The sequence below is a fragment of the Grammomys surdaster genome, unplaced genomic scaffold (assembly GCF_004785775.1).
Source record: "Grammomys surdaster isolate TR1022 unplaced genomic scaffold, NIH_TR_1.0 126039, whole genome shotgun sequence".
In the NCBI taxonomy this organism is placed as follows: Eukaryota; Metazoa; Chordata; class Mammalia; order Rodentia; family Muridae; genus Grammomys; species Grammomys surdaster.
Window position 1 is genome coordinate 2,114,858 of NW_021620852.1, and position 13,214 is coordinate 2,128,071.

Consider the following 13,214-nt stretch of genomic DNA (forward strand, 5'->3'; position numbering starts at 1 on the left):
TATGGGACTTAATGAGCTACTGAATGGAAAGCGCGCTCAGTTCCAAAAATTAAAAACAATGGCATCATCCATTGCCAGCTACGGAACTTGCTTTAGATTCATTGTGGGTGACCATTTACTTATCTCAAGTAAAATTTGAGAAACTATGACAATCTAAAAAGCATACCACAGGATGCTAGATCAGCTTAGAAACGAAATGAAAACAAAAGGTCGCATGTATAAGCATGCAGTAGGCCCTATTATAAGTGTTTGAGAATATATATATAGAGAGAGGGGGTTAATTTTAGTGACAAGGCCAGGTTAACTATTATTGTAAATATCATTATTCTAATCATTATTATTATGCTCATAAAAAATAAGGACTAGTAAGTTACTGGATCTGGAGTCAAACACAGGCAGTACATACTCAGCTACACAGACATTTGAATTGAATGGCTATTAAATAGGGAAGTGCATCTCCCTGCCCAGTTCTGGGGCAGTGCTTCACAGACAAATTCAGTGCCAATAGATGGAGCTCATTACATCCAAACTGTGCTGACGTCGTAAGCATTGACCCTTAACTAAGGTAGGAAAAGTTGCCTGGTCCTCCTGAACCTGTTCAGTCCTTCCACCAACCCAGGGCTGCAACAGATGAAGTCCATAGAGAGAGAGGTCATGTCTCTGAGGTCAGGGGTATGTCGAATGAAGCCTGCAATCAGTGGCAGTAAGAGTCACTCTCACACGACTCAGTGATGTCAGGTCCACAAGGATAGCTCCCCTGGGCTATGTTGTACAGGGATGCAGCCCCAAGGACTGGTAGAATGTCTAGTAAAAAGTGGGTGCTCAATAAACATATGTTAAAGGAATAAAGATAAATACAATCCTATCGGGAGAGTAGATGTCCATGGAGCTGAGGCACATGTTTAGAGTGTGAATTCCATAATAACCACTCATTGTGGCTTCTGTCCTAGCCCACTGTGAGATCAAGGAAGAAATTCCAGATGCATAGCAGAAGGTTGCCAGGTCTCCAGTGAGTCTGTGAAGGTATGTAGTGGGCAAGCAAGAGGACACTGCAGCCAGCCAGTGATGCTTGGGAAAGCAGCTCAGAAACTTCTGTCCCCAAATGAATGCAAGTACTAAGCTGGCCAGTTCAATATGATTGCTAAAGAAATAGCCCGGGGGCTTTTCTGATAAAAGACAGAATGTGCTTTTGAGCAGAAATTTCAACATTTAGCCATGATTATAATCTCCTAAATAAATATTTTAAGAAAGTTTGCAGACATATCAAGGGTTTGTAGCAATCAGAACCAGTGTGTTTTCCAAAGGCATTCTCAGAACTCCAAACAGACGGATTCCATCCCTACCTGACCCCTGAAACAACAGGGAAAGCAAAGCTGCCATTCTTCCACCCTGGCAGATACACCAGCAAAAAGGCTTCCTCAGGAAAGTTGAAAAGACAAAGCAAAAAACAAAACAAAACAAAAAAACAGCACACAATATATTTTTCCTGCTCTGTAATAAGAAGAGGCAATGCAAGTTGGGAAACAGTGAGCAACTTGGGATCCACAATGAATTTAAATGGAGGTTTGTGGGGTGCCTGTAGTTTGTCATCTAAGCAGCTCTGCGGCACAGAATTCTTGGAACTAGCCTACCTTAATTCAGTATGACAGCTCCATGGCAATAAAACAGCATCCTAAAAATAAAGCATACATAATGCATCTTCCATGCTAGGTATGAAAAATAGCAAGATGCTTAAATGCTACCCAAATGGTGTTCTCGAGACCCATTCACAGAAACGTGCACACTCGAGGGGAGCTTTGGCAAAGCTCCTAATTCAAGGGTCAGATGGCACTGGGTTTCCATTCATTCATCTGTCATCTATCCATCTATCTGCCTGTCTATCTATCTGTCTTTGTATCTCTATCTATCTATTCATTCATTCATTCATTCATTCATTCGTTTATTTTGGGGGGAGAACAAACACATGCCATCATTCTTGTTGAGGTTAAAAGATAGCTTTCAGAGGTTGTTTCTCTCCTTCCACCATGTGTGTTCCAGAGATCAAACATGGCTCGACAGAACTGAGAGCAAACGCCTTTACCTGCTAAGCCATCTTGCCAGCCCTGGGTTTCCTTTTTAAATGCATTGACTTTCACATGGTCATAGTCTGTTTTGTCTTTCCCTAGATTAAAAGTTTTTAATTTTTCTTTCAAAAAGTTATCTGAATATATCGACACAACACCATGTGTACCTGGTGCCCTTGGCAATAATTTGAGAATCTTGCACCAAAAAAAAGAGAGACAAAAAACAAACTAACATGTTCAACCATATTTTCATGCTCACGGCTATTCAAAACAAACAAGAAAATCTGTTAAATATCAGAATTTTAGCTTTCATTTAAAAATAAATATAGCAAATCTCAGAGAGATACATCAACACTTTTTCCTCAGAGCAAAAACACTGTCAGAGTTATGTAGTCGAACTTAAATAAATATTAAATAAATAGTATGTTGTTGTAGTAGCACAATCAGAAACTATCATGCTAGCCGGGTGATGGTGGCACACACCTTTAATCCCAGCACTTGGGAGGCAGAGGCAGGTGGATTTCTGGGTTCTAGGCCAGCCTGGTCTACAGAGTGTGTTCCAGGACAGCCAGAGCTATATAGAGAAACCCTGTCTCAAAAAAAAAAAAAAAAAGCAAAAAACAAACAAAAAACCCCAGAAACTATCATGCTAAAATGTGTGCAGTTTGTTCACTCTCCGATGACTGTCCCAGATAGTATTTTAAAACATGGGGTTGGTTTACAGAAGCAACCTGTGGAAGACTTAGCCTGTAAAGAATCAGGTACAAGTTCCAACTTTACTAATCACTAACCATGTGGCTTGGGGAGAAATGTATAACCTTATATAGCTTCAGAATTTCCCCACTTAATAAAATGGCGGCTCGGTGGTTAGCTTTTCTGCTCTTCTCTGGGTTTTCCCCCATGCACTATGACTCCAAGTGCATGGTAGTAACTCGTCTCGTGTGCATGGCTAACAACACCATTACTATATACTGCATTATGTCTAGCACTAGGTCTTTAAGAGAGGACAAGTTGAATATGACTGTAAAGAATATCTTGTTATATTTCATTTTTTTTATAAAACTAAATTGGGCTTTATCTAAAACTGCAATGACAGTACGACATACCCAAGGGTGGGTGTTGTTTTTCAAGATGTGAGTGAGCCTCAGGATTTTAGATCACTGGTTTCGTAGGCAAACTTAAACAAAACAAAACAGAAAAGATTATTCATTAGTTAAGGTGAAGAAAAGCAAGGAATGCCAGGAATGGAAGGGGATTTTTTTGCCACTTTCAATCCTTAGATGTGATTTCCCACATTCGCCTCAGTGTCAGATGCAGCAAGATGCATTTACAAAGAATTTACAGCTAGACATCACATAGTGCCTGCAGCATATGTGATGTCTTTTCTCTCGTGTTCATTACCAATTCTACATATCAGATGTTACTGGTATTTTATCTTCTTTATTTGTTTGTGGTGCTTAGCATTGAACAGAGGACCTTATCCATGTTAGGCAAGTGCACAGTTGGTGATATCTTGATAAAGGACTCTGAGGTCCTTTAGTAAAGGACTCTTAGGCATCATCCCAGTTAGCCATGTTGGGCCTAACCAGTTTTACAGGTTAGATCTATTAGCCTTCAGCCACTGTGTAGGTTGCTCTTTCTTCCTAAACAGGTGTCCAGCCAACCTCTTTCTCCCCATCAGAGGCTTATGGTTCTTAATCTTAAATGCTTAAAGAGGGACTAAAACTGGATCCTTTTTAAAAAATGATTTATTTTTATCTTTAGACCTCCCTCAAAGATAGCCATAAAACATAATTTTGTGTCTATAAGAATGACCAGATCTTGTATATTGGCATGCTTCTGACATTCTCTACCTAATTACAAACTTTCCCATATATACTTTTTTCTTTTCTAGAATAGCTTTGCAGCATTCCAGAAAATAGCTCAGTATAAGTATTGGCAAGTCCATGGATTTCAAATACATATTTTTATATTCAAAGAGATTCATTTAAAACATATCACTCTAAAACCAAGAACTGGTCCAAGAGTAATCTGAATTCATAATTCTGTGATGATTGAATCACTATTTCTTTTATCAATTTTTAAAATTGTGAAGACAGGTCTAGAGAGATGATTCAGTAGTTACAAGAGCATATTACTCTTGTGAAAGATTCCAGTTCCATTCCCAGCAACCATATCAGGCAGCTCAAAACCATGTATAACTCCAGCTCCAGGGGGTCCAGTGCCCTGTTCTGAACTCTGAGGACTCTACACTCACATGCATAAGCCAAATACTCAAATACACACATACATATAATTTAATTTTTTTAATCTTGAAAAATATGTGTTGACAGTAGTCTATAATGACAATCCCTGCACTGTAGCTCAAATTAATTTATAACTTTTCAACTTTATGATGGTATGAGAGTACTCTGTAGAAATCATATTTAAAATTCTGAGTTTTGATCTTTCCCTGGACTAGCAGTATCTGATGGTGCTTTTTAGCAATGTCAGGTGGCAGCACTGAGACCCTGTTAGCCGTCTGACTATGAACATAGACAACCAACAATCTCTAGCATATTATATTTCAGGCATGACTTGGATATTGTCTTTTACATCCCATCATGTGTATGAAAGACACCTCTTTGTGTGTATACAAGCCTTTATTACAAAACAGGCTTTGTGGTAGATGATTTTGCCCAGCTATAGGCTAAAATAAATATTCCTGGATGCATCCTGATCATGCTTAAGATGAGACAGGTTGAATGATAATGGCCTCAGTTAGCCATATTACGTGCATCTTCTAATCCCAGTGCATAAACCTATGGTGAGGGGAGATGTGTCTGTAATTGGGACCCTCTTATCACTGGACTGAATCAATGGAAAGCTTCTATTGGGAGACAAAGAGTGGGCAAACTGTTCAGGGGTCTTCTTTGCATCTCCCTAGGAATGCTACACATCCCTTTTATATCCAATTATTTCCATAGGCTTTTAATAAAAATATTTATTTTGGCCTTCTATCTCCATATTCATCAACTTCCTATCATGGAGTTCCAAGGTCTTGTGTCTGGAGTACACTTCCAAGAACTTTTATGTGAACTTCATGTGATAATGGAGAGCCAGTTCTTCAAAACAGCATGGTGCTTGGTGAGAAGTGACACTCAGTGAGCCATGGTTACAATACAGGCTGCTGTTCCCTTGAGAGAAGAGGTTTCCACAGCCTGTATGTGTGGATGAATGTTGGTCACCTGTGATACTGTATTCAATGACTGAGATTCTGATTAAGTATATGGAGAGAAAAAGAAATGCCTTGTGGCTCTTAAAGGATTTGTTAAAAGAAGCTGACTGGTGAAAACAGAAAAAACTTGGACATTTAGGATAAAATACAGAGAACATAGAGCCTTTATTCCTTATGGTCTTAAGAATTCATTCTCCTTTTATGACTCTGAACAGTCTTGTCTTTCATCTCATATTAAGGATTTTTTTTAAATGCCAACTATGTAAGATTCTTGGAGAGTCAGTGAGAGAACCCAGACACTTAACTCTGCTCTTCAAACAAGCTGTCTTCTTTGTATGAGACATAAATGCATTTTCATAAACCCAAGTAAAAGTCAAAGAACAGAAGCAGCCCTTAGGACAGACTACATACAAGATGTGTTAACTACTACTCTGTCCTCCATATAAAAAGATGTACTTCCAGACAGAACCATATCACTTAAACAAATCGTATTGCTCCTCCTACAGAACACCCAACATTAAATCATGCTAGCGTAATACCAGTACACCAAGCTGACAGTCCTCAACATAACACATCTAGAAGCCTTAGTATTTGTACTGTGACAAGGCTACCAGGAATATTTGTCATTAGCCTCCACAGTAACCTTTTCATGAAGCACTCCAGAAGAATCCCAGCCTGGATGTAGGATAAAAATACTACTACTTGTCCTTAGCATAGAAGCTGGAGGCAGATACAGATTTGCTGTCAAGCATTGAAGAAACAAGGCAAGAAGGAATTCCTGCAATTCATTCAACGTGTTCATTGAGTATCTTCAGTAAGTTAGACACTCCAATAGGATCCAGACACATAATAAAAAAAATTACAGAAAACATAACTGCCTCCCAGATGCAGAGACCAGTGGGAAAGGGAGAGAAGACATTATAGCACTGTATAGAATGAGCCAGATCTCCTTCGGAGCTCAGACATGCTCACACAGAACTAAGCTTGAGCTACAATAGGAGGTCCTGACATGGAAATTGACGCCCAGTGGAAATCAGTAGAAAAACAGCAAGATAGGAAGGGGAAGCCTGAGAATGTTCCTTGCATGCTGGGACTGACCTGTTCTTGTCGCCTACCTCACTGTAACGAGCCACATGTATAAGATGATGTACATGTGAGTCCTTTCATGCTCCTGAGGAAGCTGATCTGACTTCATGAATTAAAAACTGAAGGGAAGAGATCACTGAACAAGAGCAGAGCAACCACTGAAGCCATCTGATACAAAACCCTAGGGATGGAACTCGTCATACTGAGCCGCAATTCAACTGCCACTTAGAGAGGGTTGGAGAGAGGACACTGTCAGAGATTTCTTCAAACTGAATCTTTGGGATATGGATATATATATATATATTCATTCTAGAAACCCAGGGAACAGAATCAAATATCTAAGAGGAATTCTGGCACAAAATAGGCATAGTCAAGCTAGCAGAGTTCTAGTGCTAGTTTGTTCACAAAAGAAAATGACCTGAGAGGGTTGCTGGCCCAAAGCATCTCAAGGAACTTGGTATTTCATGTACCTAGGGGAAGAACGACAATGGCCAACACTTATTGAAGGTTTGGTTTGTGTCAAGAACTTTTTTCTATGTGTGAGTTACAAGCAACTTCATGAGGTGGACAGTATTGCCATTTCACAGCTGGAGAGAGAGACTACAATATTTCACCCTGGATTGTTCTACATTCCAGCACAAGTCACTGACTGAGTATACTTCGGATTTCGACCCTGACATGGCATTCTTATTCAGAGACTGTCCTCTATGTAGCGTGATCATTTCCAGAGTCCAGCACTGCAAAGTTGTACTTCAGTTAGTGGCCACACGCCCTAGACACTACCTTTGTGTTACAGGAGGACACATCAGGCTCTGTAAACAATGAAGCTTGAAGAAATCACATGTGATTTCACCTTATGTTCTTTCTTTATTTAAGAGGCTGAGTCCATTGGTGACAGTCGAGGTAAGAGTTGGCTCTTATGTGGTCAGTCCTGCCTGAGCCTCTGACAAAGATTGTTTGCTGAGGAAAGATAACCACTTTCCCCTTATTTTTTAATTTAATCTTTATTTTATGCATAGAAGTGTTTGTCTTCATTTGTGTAAGTGTACCACATGCATGTCTGGTGCCTACAGAGGTCAGAAGACAGTGTTGGATACCCCTGAACTAAAGTTGCAGGCAGTTGTGAAACTCCGTGTGTGTGTGTGTGTGTGTGTGTGTGTGTGTCCTTTGCAAAAGCATTGAGTGCTTTTAACCACTGAGCTATCATTTCTCTACGCCCCACCCCCAACCCCTTACTCTTTAAACCGTCTATCCTAGGAAGGAAGTTTCCGTAGAAAACTGCAAGGTTCTATGCAGGGCTTTCAGCAAGCTTTGTACCCTGGCTTCCTGTCACCGTGCAAATTGCCATTGGTTTTAGTTGGATTTAACACGCCACGAAAAGTGCACAGAGAAAAACGGAAAGCAAAGATTCCAGTGTTGGCTTACCCTCACATGCCCAGCACAGCTGTGTGCTAGAACTCTAACATAACCAGACTGGGAAAAAGAAGAATGCCACGCATATGGAAAGATGACGATGCTGCTGCTGTCCAAATGGGAAACATGGGTGGGAAAAATAATTCAGAGAGAGTAGGGGAAAGCAGAAAACAATCCCAAATCCCCAGCAGCTGCAAATAAGAAGCAAGTGAATCTGTTACCTTGGATGAACTCTAATTTCCTGCTCACAGATGGCAGGGTTCTATTGAGACCCAGGATCCTGTCCAGGTGGAAGGCAAACACTTCACTCATGTCCAGAGGCTGCTTGAGAAGCCCACAGGGGCTAGGCCCGCAGCCAGGCACAGAGCCTGAGGTGCTCCCTTCCAACACCAGCAAGCGGGCACCACTCTTAGAGATTGCTGGTAGGATGCTAGCCACCTCACCATCAGCCAGGAGGCGCATTCTGCGGATGTCTTCTTTGCTCAGCCAGGAGGGGGCGCTCTCACTGTAAATCCTAATGTTGCTCTCTTGGACCCTAAGCTGCTGCAAGTTTGAACCTCTAGTTCTGACTCCAGGACCATGCAGCACCCTCCAAGGTCGTTCACCAACCTTGGTCAGGTAACCCTGAACAAAGCCAAGTACTTTAGCATCTGCTCCCCGTGCAACTTCCTGCTGTATAAGAGATGGTCTAACCAGCACCTCCTGATCAGGGTCTACAGATGCCACCGCATACTTCTTCCTGCGCTTGGGTTTCACCGTGCCACGGATATTCGCAGGCTTGCTGCGCTTGGAGCGTAAAGTAATGTATACCACATTGGGCTGCAGTGTGCTTCCATTGCCCTGCGACTCTGAAGGGGCCAGGGTACCATCCAGAGGAATCTCCGGGAAGGGTACCTTGAAGATGTCGTGACTGTTGGGTGGTCCCCTGTCAGTTGCCTGCCCATGCTGGAAGGAGCCTCTGCCCACCTGGCTCACCAGAAAGCCCAAGTAGATGGCACATGCAGTGCCCAGCAGTAAGTTCCGTCTGGTCCTGGGACGCCGACTACTCCAAAGTTTACACACTCGTGGGGCACACAGGGAGCAGACAAACCAGTTTATGAGCTGCCCCGGCTTGTCTGGACAGGTCATTTCTCTGCCGCTTCCACATGCTGAACTGAGTTTAAAGTCTGCAGCTGGCTCCTGGTGACATGATTCATGGCTTCCTGAATCCAGCCGTCCAGTCGGCTTCGCTAAGTGGTCTCCAACAGGCAGAGGTAAAGAGAAGGGTCGCTGCGGGTTCTGGGAACGCTTTGTGCACTGGCCACCGCAAGCCTTTTAAACTCCTATCAGCCTTCCCCAGGAGAAAGGAGGGCTGACTCTGGGAATGAATGGAAACAGAGTTGACTGAGTCACTAACTCAACCCATTTCAGTTCCTCTACAAGAGGAAAGAGGCGAGTAACCCTTTCCTTCCATAAATTCTACCAAGTTTGGTGTAAAGTTTAAAACACGGAAGCAAGATAGGTGTGTGAGTCTGATTTCACTTTAAAGTAATAAAGACTAGCTGCAAAGAGCATTTGAAAGCTCAGAGTTAAAGCCACTACATCTGAGAAGCAAAACATTCAAATGTCATGAACCGGGATCATTCCCTGCAGACCTCCTTTTTGTAATTCAGAAATAAGACAAGAAATAAATACTTTGTAAGATTTTTATAGGCACCCTAATTTTTATAAGATATTTATTAACTATTTGAGCAAAAACAACAAGTAGTGAGTTCATATTTAAACATACTCTCTTAACAGAAATTTCTATATTGTCTTCAAAATATGTTTCATATCTAAAATTGTTACTTAACTACCCCTTAATGTCTGTATAGCTTGGAAAGTGGAAAGGATGAGCGCTTGCGCCCTCGCTCTCTCTCTCTCCTTCTCTCTCTCTCTCTCCCTCCCTCCCTCCCTCCCTCCCTCTCTCTGTCTCTCTCTCTTTCTCTCTCTCTCACACACACACAAACACACACACACACAATTGCTTTTCATTTCTTTTCTTTCCACTAAAGAGAGAAAAATGAAAGAAAAGAATCTAAGTTTTTTGCCTTTTTCTTCACATTTTTTAATAGAGAAAAAAACTAGATTAAAAAGAAAACCAAAACTTTACTTACACAGCTGGCCCCACGCTTAGCTCCAGGAAGAATGGAATCCCTGACTCTAATGCACAGAACTTTGAAAGGCTGAGGCGAGTAAGGAGAACATATTTCATGGTCAAGAGTGTTCCACCTTTCAAACATCTCAGCTCAGCCTTAAAAGCTGCCGCCTTCTAACAGCAAAGCAGAATGATTTGTAAACTGACTGCTGCACCGTTTTCAGACACGTGAGGTTCTTTTTAAAGATGACTAAAAAAAATAAAATTTAATTTTGAATTTCTCCAAACACAGTTCAGAGCCAGTTTTCATTCAAGCAACTTTCTGCTCCTCTCAGCCCCTGGGAGCCCTCTAGTGTCCCGTTTGCTAAGCGACAGAGAAATGTCAGCCTTGAGAAGTTGAAGTGATCTGAAGTGTTTGCTGAGGTTGGTGGAGACTCCGTTGCCAAATAAATATCTTTGTAAAATGAGGAGTGCCACTGGCCCCTGACTGACCCTATGGAGTTGAGGAGGGGGAACAGGACACCAGAGTCCAGGGCCTGCAACTTACCTTACATCTGGGCTGTTTGCAGACTAACACTTGTCTCCCACCAGTTCTGGAGGGAAAAGAGCGGCCAGGCAGAGTAGACAAAACTAAGAGGGTCACTGGAAATGAGTAGGAAGACAGAAGCACGAGATAGGAGTGCGGGAGATGGGAAGGCACTTGCGGCATGCAAATGAACACAGCAACAGCACTCAGAAGGCAGCCTGGACCCCTTCTGATTGGAGGTCTTCTGAAAACAGGTTAGCGATTGGCCTGGGTCATTTGCATGTCCTGGCACAAAGGCAGGATCAGATGACCTTGGGGTCTCACCGAGCTTACTTGTCTTTGCTTCTGCAGCAAATAGGATCAAACAAGAAGCCACCAATGGGATAGGGACGATTTCCCCTTTTTAGACAAAAGGTTGTGATGTGACAGGAAGTGAATAGAATATGATGCTATACAATACAATCAAAAAAAAAAAAGCACAGAATTTCCCATTCTCAAACTGTTCTCCGACTTTAAAAGTTGTGATACATAGTGAAAAGAGACAAAACAGAGATGGAACGTTGAAATTCTGACAGGCTTTGGCTAAACTTCATGAGAGAGAATTCAGGCACTGAAGTCATTTTCTTTATGCTCCAAAACTCTTAAAGCATACTCCATGAACATGAGGGTGTCTCAGAAGTTTCTGAGAGGGGACAATGGCAGAACTGCTATCTTACACTTTCCACATATTGAAAAGACTAACTGACCTAAGTCTTTACAAAGGAAAGCCATGAGCTGAGACGTGGCTTGCTGATAGAAAACTTGCTTGGCATGTGGGAGCTCTTAAAGTCCTATTTTCAACAACATAAAGTATTGAACTAAAAAGTTAAAAAATAAACACTTGTCATAAGCCTCTTCCAGGCATTTTAAAGACAACTTTAGGGGGTGTCTAGGAAGCAGATAAAGGTTATATGCACTGATAAATATTTAGCTTACCTCAAAATAATGTTCATTATTAGGAACGAATGGCTCAATTCATCATTCCCCTCCTTCTGTCACAATAGGGATTAGCAGAAGCTAAGCCATGTGGTCTGCAAAGGATAAGTCAGAAAAAGGAGCAAACATGGCTCTTCCCCTCACTTGCTGTGGTGCTACTGGAACCTGTCTAATCTTCTGTATTGGGGAGTCCACATCCAAAAGCCAGACAACAGTACTCATCCTGAGGGCTCCCCCTTGTGGTTAAAGGAGGCAGCACTGATGGAAGGACCTATGTTTGTCTTTATCTCCTCCTAGCCACACCTTACTGAATTTCTCAAAGAACCTTCTACTGAAACCCACCATGCCAAGGCAAAGCCACTATAGTAGACTTGGGAACAAGCATAAGAAATTATTTATGTTGTAAAAATAAAATCAGCACAGCAGACGAGGCTCATTTGATGTAATCAGAAATCAATTAGTGGATCATTGCTTCCACTGTGATCAAACCTATGCTGAGGACTCATTACCTTCTTCAAACCCCTTGGCTGAAACTAGGACTGGGTGAGATCCAGGACTCCTCTTTCTACACTGGGGTTGTGCTGGGAGGGGATATAAAGTCCTAGATGTGTCCGCATAACTTATTAAAATGTTTGATTCTGTAACATAGCCAAATCTTTTCATTTTAGAGTTGAATCATGTTCCCTCTGCAGAAGCTATCTTGTCCTCTCAAGAAGCTTGGCTAGGAGATGGGCACAGAAGCTCATGCCTACAATCTAGAGGCTGAAGAATATGTTAGAGGCCAGCTTGGAATAAGTAAGAACTTATCTCAAGTCCACACACACACACACACATACACTTACAGGAAACGCTACTAAAACAAAAAATCAAGGTGAACCATTTGATGTTTGTTTGTTTGTTTGTTTGTTTCCTGTGTAATGAATTCATTCTGGACCCATTTACCTACTCACCAAATGCTAAACCTGCCTCCAGGTATCCCAGTGTTCGATAGAGTAGGGGGGAGAGCAGAAAATCTCCCCTTTGAAACTGTTGTGAATCTACTGAGCAGTTCCTTGGACGTGGGGTATATGTACCCTTCAATGAGCATCTTGCAGTCTCTTCAAGGGGATTAATAACACAGCATCTTTCCAGCTGGCTACTGACGTCCCCTCAGACATGAGTTATTATACCTCACCTCTCCCAGTTGTTCTCTCAAGCAGCATGTCAGATGACCAGCAAACTGGCTTCCTTAGCCTGCCTCATAAGGGATGTGATTCAACAGTATCCATCAGCACCCTTGGTTTACATGGGTAAACCCTCTTCATGTGGTGACCCACACTTCATCTCAGAACACAGAACACAGTGAGTGGCCATTCTTGGGTATGTAACATGTAACAAGCAAGGGTCAACAAAGAAAAGGGAAGATTTAGTGAGTGACTTTTCAATGAGAGCTCCTATGCATTCTTTATTTTGCAAATAGCTTTCAGAAGGTTGGGGAGTTTGAGTCCAGGGGGGCACACAGTGGTACACAGTGGATCCTGGGGGCACAGGACACACCACTTTTCTGGAACTTCAATTCTACTGCAGCCTTTCTCCTGCTTCCCACACAGAAATTACAGAAATTACTCATGTGTTTGCTGACTATTCTCACTCCAGGCCTGGACAGTGCCAAGCTGCCTACCCAGGGAGCTGAAGTATTCAACTTCATAATCCTTGAAGTACTGTGATACAGATGCATAATTGGTAATAAGGAATACGGTTTTAACTAGATTTTGTTTTGTTTTGCTTTGTTTTGGCTTTCTTTTTATTTATTTTTTGTTATTGCCGTTGCTGTTTGTC

At 41.9% G+C, this 13,214-nt stretch overlaps 1 protein-coding gene across 2 annotated transcripts in view; it reads right to left on the reverse strand.

Moving 5' to 3' along the window:
* The window catches only part of Gask1b (golgi associated kinase 1B), a 54,016-nt gene extending 43,464 nt beyond the window's left edge, over positions 1 to 10,552 (reverse strand). Inside the window, exons 1-2 of one of the 2 annotated variants that reach the window (XM_028754947.1) lie at positions 10,443 to 10,552; positions 8,001 to 9,136 (exon numbers count right to left, since the gene is read on the reverse strand). In XM_028754947.1, coding sequence (XP_028610780.1) covers positions 8,001 to 8,907 — 907 coding nt within the window. In that variant the 5' untranslated portion in view covers positions 8,908 to 9,136; positions 10,443 to 10,552. Of the gene's footprint in view, positions 1 to 8,000; positions 9,137 to 9,914; positions 10,087 to 10,442 lie in introns of those variants that run through there. The other variant, XM_028754948.1, reaches the window with a different exon arrangement.
* Positions 10,553 to 13,214: the final 2,662 nt, after the last annotated feature.